Source organism: Vulpes vulpes, chromosome 15 (genome assembly GCF_048418805.1).
Source record: "Vulpes vulpes isolate BD-2025 chromosome 15, VulVul3, whole genome shotgun sequence".
In the NCBI taxonomy this organism is placed as follows: domain Eukaryota; kingdom Metazoa; phylum Chordata; class Mammalia; order Carnivora; family Canidae; genus Vulpes; species Vulpes vulpes.
Genome location: NC_132794.1, coordinates 81,688,864 through 81,700,790, shown reverse-complemented (window position 1 = coordinate 81,700,790; position 11,927 = coordinate 81,688,864). Strand labels below are relative to the sequence as shown.

General features: G+C 37.1%; 1 protein-coding gene across 1 annotated transcript; it reads left to right on the top strand.

Moving 5' to 3' along the window:
* Positions 1-1,212: 1,212 nt before the first annotated feature.
* LOC112924836 (uncharacterized) lies at positions 1,213-2,175 on the top strand. The gene is made up of 2 exons (XM_072738134.1): positions 1,213-1,595; positions 1,674-2,175. The coding sequence occupies exons 1-2, from the start codon at positions 1,213-1,215 to the stop codon at positions 2,173-2,175; spliced, it is 885 nt and encodes a 294-aa protein (XP_072594235.1).
* The last annotated feature ends 9,752 nt before the right edge of the window (positions 2,176-11,927 follow it).

Here is an 11,927-nt window from a genome sequence, read left to right as displayed (position 1 = left end):
TGAACACTTCATTCCTCTAATAGTTTTTTGGAACAGCAATCTTGTGTACCTTGTATCTTGTGGCACATTTACTATATAATTTTTTTTATTGAGCATATCTTACTGTGAATTCCACTCATTGTTATTCATCCACTCTTATTGAATCCTTTATTTTCTGTTCATTTGTGGATTATGTTTATTTTCCCCCTTCTATCCATTTGGAAATGTATATTCATGAAGGGCCCAATAAATATATGTGCATTCATTGCCAATTTTACTTTCCCCTTGTCTACCACAATAGCTTAATAGCTTTGGTTGGTTGGTTGGTTGTCACCTCCTTCTCCCCGCTGCTCAGAAAAGTAGAGGGAATGGAACATACTGATTTGGTATTACTTTTATCCCAAACAACTGGCTCTGAAACCAGAGAGCTGGGTATATAAAGGGTATTTGTGTATTAGACCAATTTTATTGGAAGTAGTTTCAGATTCATAAGGTATGTTTTTCTTATTTCTAGAAGAATTGAAAGTTGATGGCATGATAGAGAGCAAAGAAAATCAAGACAGACATTTATGGCAAGATGCATTTTTCAATAACAAGAAAGTAATTACAGAGAGAGAATGTATTAAGGAAAACATTTAATTTGTACATAGACTCTATTTCTTCTAGAAAAATCTCCGGTAAATATAATCTAGATGGAATCAGTTTAGAAAATATGTCAGAGTTAACCACTAATAATAGAAACTATTCAGGAAGAAATCTGATGATGCCAATGGGTATGAGAAATTGCTTTCTGATATTATTAATCATGAGAAAACTCATACTAGTGAGAAGTTTAATGAAATTAAGAAAAATGAGAGCATCTTCTATCATAATGAGGATTTTATTCAACAACAAAAGATTCACACTGTGGAGCAACTGTTTGAATATAATGAATGCATTAAAGCCTTCCACAGTAATGCTCTCTTCATTACACATAAGGGAACTCACACAGGAGAAAAATCATGTGATTATAATGAATGTGAGAAAATTTTCAGGTATGAGTCAAACCTCATGTTACATCAGGTAATTTACTCAAGGAAGAATCACTATACATTTAATGGATGTGGGGTAACCTGTGATAAGTCAGTCCTTTGGAAGAAACGTCCTAGAATTCATATGAGTGAGAAATACCATGAGTGTGATGTATGTGGGAAAACCTTCCTCTGAAAATAAAATCTCACAGTACATCACAGAATGCATACAGGTGAAAAACCCTATAAATGTAATGAATGTGGGAAACCCTTTTACCATAAGCCAGCCCTCACTGTACATCAAAGAATTCATACAGGAGAGAGACCGTGTGAATGTGGGAAATGTGGGAAAACTTTCTACCAGAACTCAGCTCTCTGTCAGCATCAAAGAACACACACAGGGGAGAAGCCTTACAAATGTAGTGAATGTGGAAAATCTTTCTCCCAAAAGTCAGACCTGACTGTGCATCAGAGATCTCACACAGGAGAAAAACCTTATAAATGTAATGAATGTGACAAATCCTTTAGTATAAAGTCAAAACTCACTGTACACCAGAGAATACACTCAGAGGAGAAACCCTATGAGTGTAGTGAATGTGGGAAAATGTATTACATGAAGTCAACCCTCAGTAAACATCAAAGACTTCACATAGGGGAGAAAATATAGGAATGCAGTGAATGTAGGAAGACCTTCTGTGGGAAGTCAATTCTCATTAAACATCAGAGAACTCATACAGGGGAGAAACCTTATGAATGTGTAGAATGTAAGAAAACCTTTTCTGAGAAGTCCACTCTCAGTAAACATCATAGGATTCACACTGGGGAGAAACCCTTTGAATGTAACAAATGTGGGAAGGCATACTGCCAAAAGTCCCAACTCATTCAACATCAGAGAATTCATACAGGGGAGAAACCCTATGAATGTAAAGAATTTAAGAGAACATTTTGCCAGAAGGCATCCCTCAATGTACATCAGAGAACACACACAGGAGAGAAGCCCTATCAATGTAGCGAATGTGGAAAATCTTTTTATGATAGTTCAACCCTCATTAAGCATATGAGGATTCATTCAGGGGAGAAACCCTATAAATGTAATGAATGTGGGAAGACCTTCAGCCACAAACCAACTCTTGCCACACATCAGAGAACACACACAGAAGAGAAGCACTGTAAAGATGGATGGTGAAACTGTTGCTGTAACTCAGAACTTTTGGCCTGACAGTATATCTAGGGAAGTAACCCTATGGTTGTAATGAATGTAGGAAGAACTACCAGAAGTCAGCCTTCAGTTTACATCATAGAACTCATACAGGAGAGATACCTGGCAATGTTTTTACCAAACTGGTCACAGAACAAGTCGTTCTCACCTGCTGATGCACCTGCTCTTGCATCCAGGTAGATGAGATGCATGATGATGTGCATGAGAACTGGCCAATGGGATGTGAGTATAATGATGTAATTCTCTTCTGGTCTGACATATAATGGCCTCCATGTCAATTCTTTATAGTCTCTGTTCTCTTTGGGGGTAGGATATAGAATTCCTTCTGTCGAGGGGTCAGCACTCACTGTATGTTGGTGAAGTCACACAAGAGTAGAAATTTCTGTCAACATCTTGATGTTTCAAAACCTAATCCACAAATGAAACTGCCTGTAACTGGAGAAATCAGAGTTAAGAAATCTTGAGATTGCAACAAATTTAGAAAAGCCTTTACAAGAAGGCTTGTATCTTGTTCAATTATCTCATTGAACCTCAGGTAAATAATAAACTAAAACCTTATAAGCACATGATTTTCTGAAAGCTTTCAGAAACAAAAACATACTCTGTTGAAACAAAGGTGAAACAAAACATACTTTGTATTTCAGAGAATGATTACTGAGGGAAACCGAATTTAGAAAATACATTTAAGTTGTAACATAGGAAATACAGAGGCCAAGTATACATTTTTCACTTCTAGCACAAGTCTGAATTTAAGAAACTGCTGTGAACAGAAAGCTAATTGTACTTATCACCATAAAATGTATTCATTAAGAAGCCCCATCATTGAATATCTTGAAATGTTTAATTGGGGTATCTAAGTAGGTTTGAGTGTGCCAAACCCAACTTAGTTGTAACTTGGGAACTGTTTGTATATAACATGCCATATGTTGTTCTTTGCCTTCCTAGTATTGGCAACCATGATATGCAAGAGTTAGCAAACATTTTCTGTGAAAGGCTAAATAGTAAATACGTTAACCTTAGAGGTTACATATGCTTTCTGTCACTTTTTTTTTTCTTTTTTTTTTTACAACCTGTTAAAAATGTAAAAAGTCATTCTTAGCTCATGGGCCATTGAAAACAGACTTGGCCAGATTTAGCTTGTAGGCCAAGTTTGTGAGCCCCTGATATCATGGTTAAAAGCAAGGACTCTGGAACTTTATTTCCTAGGCTCAAGTCCCAGTTCTGTTGCACATTAGCCAGGTGGCCTGGGATAAATCCCTTAACATTTGTTCCTCAGTTTCCTTATTTGCAAAATGATGATCCTGACATTATACTACTACACGGAGTTCTAGTAAGGACCAGGTAAGTTAATAAATACAAAAGTATTAAACCACTGTATAGAATACTACAAGTGTTAGCTATTCTGTGACTAGCAATGGATTTGTTGGTGCTTATACAGGCTTTTGATTACCTACTCAACAGCTGTCCCTCACTCCATGCTAGTAGACCAGTTGTTTTTGTTTCATTGTCCATCTTCTGTATAATTCAGGAAATGAATAATAATTGATCTAACCTGATTTTTCCAGTTTATTGAAGTATAACTGACAAAATTATAAGATATTTAAAATGTATAATGTGATGATTTAAGTGTACATGTAAAAAGATGCCCCTGTCAAGTTAACTAACCATCATTTCATATATTTACTAACCTCACTCCTCTTTTTTGGTGAAAACATTTACATTCCAGTCTTAGCAAATTTCAGTTATATAATACAGTGTTATTAACTCCAGTTACCATGTTATACATTTGGTCCTCATGGTCTAACCTAATTTTGAAAAATGTGTCCTGATTAATGATTCATTTGAAATATGCATCGGACCCAGCTGTGGCCAGTGAAAAACTCTGAAGAATATTCAGTGAAATACAGGGAAACAGGATTCCCAGGGGCTAACAAACATTTGATTAAAAAAAAAAGAAGCCCTTGATTTTGCTGGATGTTTTTATGTTTGGATACGATATCTGATTGCATTTTTGATCCTAAGGTAGTATCTGGGGATGGGAGAACACAAAGCTGGGAAGACGTTGGGTCAGCAGTGTCTTTTGAGCAGGTGAATCAACCCCCCTCACACCGGGGCTTCTATATATGAGATCTATTTTTTTCTAATTATACCATTTGAGTTGGGATTTTCTATTTCTTATTTTATTTTAATTTATTCATGAGAGACACAGAGAGGCAGAGACACAGGCAGAGGGAGAAGCAGGCTCCCCATGAGGAGCCTGATGTGGGACTGGATCTCAGGACCCCGGGATCACGACTTGAGCCAAAGGCAGACTCTCAACCACTGAGCCACCCAGGTGCCTGGGATTTTCTGTTTCTTAGAGCTAAAGGTGGTTTTTTTTTTTTTTTTTTTTTTTAAAGGAATGAAGTTCTTTTTTTTTTTTTAAATTTTTATTTATTTATGATAGTCACACAGAGAGAGAAAGAGAGAGAGGCAGAGACACAGGCAGAGGGAGAAGCAGGCTCCATGCACTGGGAGCCCGACGTGGGATTTGATCCCGGGTCTCCAGGATCATGCCCTGGGCCAAAGGCAGGCGCTAAACTGCTGCGTCACCCAGGGATCCCACTAAAGGTGGTTTAACCAACTTACATGTGTATCTTTTTGAAAAGGTGTTAATTCAGAAATACTAACATTCCTCAGCCTCAGGAGAGGATATGTTCTCATGAGTAACTGATTCAGAGGTGACTGTTTTTCAGTCCTGTAAATCTCCATGATGAATTCCACTAGAAATAAAGCTATTTGCTAATCCATTATATGAAACAAGTGCCTAATTCATTGAGCTTTCATTGCATCTAAGCAAGAAAAAGCATTTAGAAAATAATTAGCTCGGGATCCCTGGGTCGCGCAGCGGTTTGGCGCCTGCCTTTGGCCCAGGGCGCGATCCTGGAGACCCTGGATCGAATCCCACGTCGGGCTCCCGGTGCATGGAGCCTGCTTCTCCCTCTGCCTGTGTCTCTGCCTCTCTCTCTCTCTCTCTGTGTGACTATCATAAATAAATAAAAATTTAAAAAAAAAGAAAATAATTAGCTCATGTAGGTCTTATATTTAAAATAGGTGAAATAAACACTAAGCTAAATTGTCCATTGATCTGTCTCAATGTTATTGCCTGATTAGGTAAGGTGTGAGATGGATCTAATGTTTTCCCAAATGAATAAACAGTTCTCAACACTATGATTGAAGTTTGAACTACCATCTTTATCAGGTGCTAAGTTATCATTTGTAGGGAGTATTTTTGCTCAGGACTCCATCCCTTTATTTTTTTTTAATAACTAGCTTGCCCTCATGACATAGCAACTAGTAGATCTCCCAAAGATTCCACATCCTCTTGCCTTCACATTTACTCCTGGGAAAAACATTTGATCCAATTGGGCCAATAAGAGCCCCACCTGGGACTTTTGTAAAAGGAGAACATCATGTTCTATGGATTGGTGACCATGGGACTCCTCACAGCCAGGAGAAAGTGTCTGCATGAAGGAAAATAGTTAACGTGGAGAGGAATATTTAAGAGAGAGAGACAGGGCAGCCCGGGTGGCTCAGAGTTTTAGCGCTGCCTTCAGCCCAGGGCCTGATCCTGGAGACCCAGGATCGAGTCCCACGTTGGGCTCCCTGCATGGAGCCTGCTTCTCCCTCTGCCTGTCTCTGCCCTCCCCCCACCATGAATAAATAAATAAATAAAATCTTAAAAAAAAAATAAGAGACAGAATCTTAATGTTGCCCAAGACCAGTCAGTCCTGGACTCCCTTTTTCTACGTGTTCCAAAGATATACACTGTCATGTTCTTCTAGTTTCATTATTAAACCAACATGTGTTAACATCCTTTATGTACCATGATCAGTTTGATTCCGTTTCACTGAATTCTCTATTTATGCTTATGCCAAAGGTAACATTTTAATTAGTATGGCTTCCTAATACTTTTTATTATAGAGCAAGTCCTTTCACCCATAATTATACAATTAATCTTCAGCAAAGGAGGAAAGAATGTGCAATGGGGAAAAGACAGCCTTTGTTGAAATAAGGGTTAGTGAGGTACATAATTTTACATAAAATAAAATTCACCATTTTAAAAGTGTACTCTTTGATGAGTTTTGACAAATATATGTGATTGTGTAACTACCACCATGCTCAAGACACATCTGGCAGCCACTGATCTGTTTTATGCCCCTACAGTTTTACCTTTCCTAAAAGATCATATGAGTGGAATTGTAGATTATGTATGCAATCTTTTATGTCTGTATAAAAACTTTTGAGATTCATCCATGTTCTTGCATGCATCAGTAGATTGGACTATTACTCAGTAATACAAATAAACATTGTATGGACTGTTTGTCCATTCACCTGTCAAAGGTCATATGATATATTTTCAACTTCTGTCTATTATGAATAAGTCTCCTATGAACATTTCCTTAAATCTTTTTGTGGACACAGACTTTCATTTATCTTGTATAAATACCTATGAGTAATGGCATTGGATCATATAATCAATAAATGTGTGTTCAGTATTTGCTTATTTCATTCCAATTTCAGAGATAAAAAAGTTATGGAACCACTGTGTCCTGGTTAGGATTAATTAAAAAGATCACGCCTGAATATAGCCTAGTAAAAATTTTGAACTTCAAGATCAGAAGTCTTCAAAGCTTCCAATCAAGGAAAATCAGTCACTTACAAGGAATGATGAATTATAGTGGTGTTTGATTTCAAAATCAGTAGGAATACTACAACATTTAAAGATATATGGCAGAAATGGACTATATGTGAGTGACTCAATAACTGTTCAAAAGTGCCTGTAGGAAGGGAAAAGATTTGGAAAGTGTACTTTAAAAATGTAAATTTCAGAAGGACTATCTGAGTAAGCTGTTGTATAGAGCCCAATTAAGTTATATCAAAAACATTAATAGGGAGAAATTGCGAGAGAAAATGAATGTAGTAAAAATTGTAGATCTCAAAGGATGATACTAATGATTGCATTATATTTGTATATAAGTGTTAAATTTATGAAATAGAATTTAAGGTGTATGTATTAGGATTTTTGTTGTGTGCAGCTCCTTTGAACAGAACAAGAGCTTAGTTTACAGAGAGAGAAATTGGAATAAATACTGTGGTGTTGCATTGTTAACCAACACGAATTTATGGCTTCCAGTATTAATAGATAAATATAAATATACAAAAGTGCATATGAGGAGTGTACAAACACATTTCTTGGCTCTGTAGAGCTAAGTAGAGATGGTACACACACACACACACACACACACACACACACACACACAAAACCAGTAGAAATAGACATGGCTAGTTCCTACATTTTGGTTTCTTTCTTTCTTTCTTTCTTTCTTTCTTTCTTTCTTTCTCTCTCTCTCTCTCTCTCTTTTTAACATTTTGGTTTCTAAATCCATTCTTCACCAAAAGGAACTAGAGAGTTCTTAAAGAAATAGCTGATTCCAGGAGTGGGTCAGGGAAATTACAAGATGAGCCTGAACATTTTTTGTGTAAGAAAAATTGCTAAAGAATAATGGGACCATGTCAAAAGGACATGGCTTAAAAACAAAGAGACTTCTACTAGCAGACTATGGGACAATGTAAGAATTGAAACAATTGTACAACATTGAACAAAATAGGAATCCAGGAGTCTATGCTAATATAATGGGTACATGGGGAAAATAATGTGTTTTTCCTTTCAGGATAACATCAATAAATGGAAAGGGAAATAATGGAACTGAGAAGTTACCATTTGGTTATCACAGTAATGATTACTTCAGGTAAATATCAGTGGATACTAAAACTAATGGATGAAAATGGATGAAGAATTGTATGGTCTCAAAGTATCTGTACAAAATAATTACAAAGGGTGAAAAAATAATTCAAAGGATAACATGGCAGACATCCTCTTAATCAAGTAGTCAAAGTTAACCCTCTCAGTAATGGTTTAACCACATCATGGGCCACTTGTAAGCAACATCATGTACACCTGGATGGATACAGTACAAAAACCCAGCATTTCAATGACAATTCAGCCAATAGATCGTCTACTCATGAGAAAGTATCAGGCAAAGCAAAACTGAAGTACATCCTACAAAGTAGATTATAATCCTCAAAAATACCAAAGTTATCAAAATCCAGGAAATTGAAGAACTGTCTCAAATTGAGGGAGACTAGAAAGATTGGACACCTGAGCAAACCACATGACCCTTGAAGGATCCCTCTCAAAAGGGCATTATAAGAACAATTGATGAAACTTGAATTTGGTCTTTAAGTAAAATAAATGCATGAGTTTTTATACTGTACTTTCCTGAAGGTTCAAAATTTTTTCATAATTCAAGAAAAAACACAAGGGAGCAAACATTAACATCATGGCAGCCTAAGACCTCCCTTGTTTTCATCCCCCCTTTCAACACCTAAAATTCAGCATCTAGCCATGGCCAAAAGTGCCTTTGTGGGAGCTGTGAGATCCAGCACAATCCTCCCAGGGATCCAGGAGGAGTTTTCCCTGTCTGTATCATGCAATAAGCAGACAGATCCCCATATAGTCTGTGGAACTGACAGGAACCTGGGAAGTGATTCTAACACCTCTTGGCTGCAGTCCAGGAACACCTAGAAAACTCTGAATTTTGGCAGACACCCACTGACGAAAAAGCCTTTGTAGAAGCCCAGGTCTCTAGTGGAGAAATCCAGTACTACCCTGCACCAAAACCAAAATAAAATGAATTTGGACATATTTGTGAGAGGAACTCGCCTGCCTCACCCCTTTCCTTAAGGCAGCACAGGTTGGAGAAAGGACGCTGGGGGTCCCCCCAACGGGAGAAGAGGGAGAGGAGTGAGTCAGCAGCCCGCACAGCTGCTGTTAAACCCATCTCTCCAGTATCACCCAGAATATTAAAGCAGAGCTCCCAGATGGGGAGGAAGGAGATCTGGAAAGATGCAGATAAGAATATCAAAGGACATTAAAGAGATGCAGTTTCTACTGACTGCACTCTAGACTTCAACAGGAACCCCACTCATGAATCGCTGGGAAAATGTCACCTGAGAGTCCCTCAACTGGTGCATGAGCACCACCAATGCTCCAAGTGCCAAACCCACATCTCCCCCCAGTTTGCAGCCAGCTCCTTGTGTAGACTTCCAAGGGCAGTAGTAAGAGCAAGATCAGGTGGATGGAGTATGTGCCGAAAGCAAGCCAGTGTCTGCAGGTATGGGAGAAACCACAACTTAAGCACTTTTGCCACATTTGGGAAAACAAAAAAAAAAAATTACCATCAGCAGACTTGGTAAGTTGTAAGATCAAAAGAAGATATACCGGCTTAAGAATTCTGCCACAAGAGGGAACAAGATGAATGGAGCAGGTGTATTCATATAAGAGCAGGGAAAGCCCCCAGAACATAAACAGGATCAACAAAAGGTATCTCCCATCTAAAGGCAGCTAGTAAAGACTGGAGGAGATGTCTGCTATTTGAAATGTAAACACAGCAATGCAAAACCCCAAGGAAAATGAAGAATCAAGGAAATGACATCACTAAAAGATCATAATACTCCTCCAATACCAAACCCAAAGACATGGAAATCTGCGATTGGTAAAAAAATTCAAAATAGCTGTTTGAGGAAACTCATTGAACTAGAAGAAATCCCAGACAATTCAACAAAATCAGGAATCAATACATGAGCAAAGTTAGGAATTTAACAAAAATCACAAAGAAGGACCAAACAAATTCTGAATTCTCTCAATGAATGAAATAAAGTGATAGAGAACATCAATAGAAGAATAGGTCAAACAGGAGCTAGAGGACAGGCACTTTGGGATAACCTAGTCAGAGGAGAACCAAGGAAAAAGGATGAAAAGGCGCCAAGAAAACCTATGTGATCTGTGGGAAACCATCAAAAGAACGAATAACAGAATTGGAATTTCAGAAGGAGAAGAGAGGGAGAAGGGGGCAAGAAGTTTGTTTAAAGAGAATAATGGCTGAGAACTTGCCAAACCTGGGAGAGACTTGGATATCCAGGTTCATAAAGCTAATACATTAACCCATTATTTCAATTCCAAATGATCTTCTCCAAAACACATTAAACTGTCAAAATTCAAAAAGACCCTACAAGATCCAAAAAGATTAGGCTATCAGTAGATATATTCAAAGTCCTGAAAGAGCAAAGTTACCAGCTAAAGAATATTATGTTGGGCAAAGATATCCTTCAAAAATGAAGGAGAAGCAAAGAATTTCCCAGACAAAAGCTCAGGGAATTCATCACTACTAGACCTGCCTTATAAGAAATGATGGAAGGAGATCTTCAAACTAAAATGAAAAGACACTGAGTAACATGAAAACATTAAACTGATAAGGGTAAACATATAGTGAGATTCAGAAAACTCTAATTCTATAATATGATGTTGTGTTACTTTTTATAGCATAAAGGTTAAAGGAAAAAGTATTAAAATAACTATAGCTACTATAATTCATTAATGAATATACAACATAAAAGGTAAATTGTGACATTAAAAACGAGAGTAAAAGGTTAGAATTTTTATATGCAATTGAAGTTATGTTGCTATCAGTGTAAATGAACTATTATATTATGCAACTATTATTGCATACAGATGTTTTATGCAAGCTGTATGATAAGCACAAAGCAAAAACTTAGAGCAGATTCACAAAAGATAAAGAAGGAAATCAGCATACCACCACAGAAGATCACCAATGCATAAAGGTAGGGGGCAAGAGAGGAGAAAAAGAATAGGAACCTATGAAGAAAGTATCACCATGTTAAATGTGAGAGACTGAATGCTCTTCTCCAAGACCAGTACAAAAAAAAAAAAAAAAAAAGGGACGCCTGGGTGGCTCAGCAGTTAAGTGTCTGCATTGGCTCAGGGTGTGATCCTAGGGTCCCAGGATTGAGTCCCATATCAGGCTCCCTGCATGGAACCTGCTTCTCCCTCTGCCTGTGTCTCTGCCAGTCTCTCTCTGTGTGTCTCTAATGAATAAATAAATAAGATCCTTAAAAAAAAAAAAGTTTGCTCTCATCACTTGCATTGAACATTGTACCAGAGATTTTACGTTAACCATTGAACTAGAGTTAGTACAATAATGCAGAAAAGAAACAGAAAGCATCCACGTTGTATCAGTAAAACCTATTCACAAAAACATGATCATCTATACAGAAGAATCCAGTAGAGTCAACAACAACAAAATCCAGAATATGTAAGTTTCACAAGATTGCAGGGTACGAGATCGATGTACAAATATACAATTTCTCAATATCCTTGCAAAAATTTATCTTCTATTTTTAAAACTATAGCCATCCTAGTAGTGTAAAGTGGTATCACATTGTGGTTTTCATTTGCATTTCCCTAATGACTAATGATATTGAGCATCTTTTCTATTTAGTGCCAATGAATAATTGAAAACAATATAAAAATACAGTACCATTAACAATAGCATTAAAACATAGGAAAAATCAGGGATAAATCTGAGAAAAAGATAAATAAGACCTGTACATTTTGTAAAGTGGAAATTATTGATGAAAGAAAACCAAAAGACTTAAAGAAATGTAGGTATGGTAAACACTATTGATAGACTCTAGGAGTCATTATTGTTAAGATGTCAATTCTACCCAAACTGATATGTAGGTCAAATGCAATCTGAGTTAATATCCCAGCAGGCTTTTTTTTTATAGGCACATAACTTAATATTTATTATATGTAT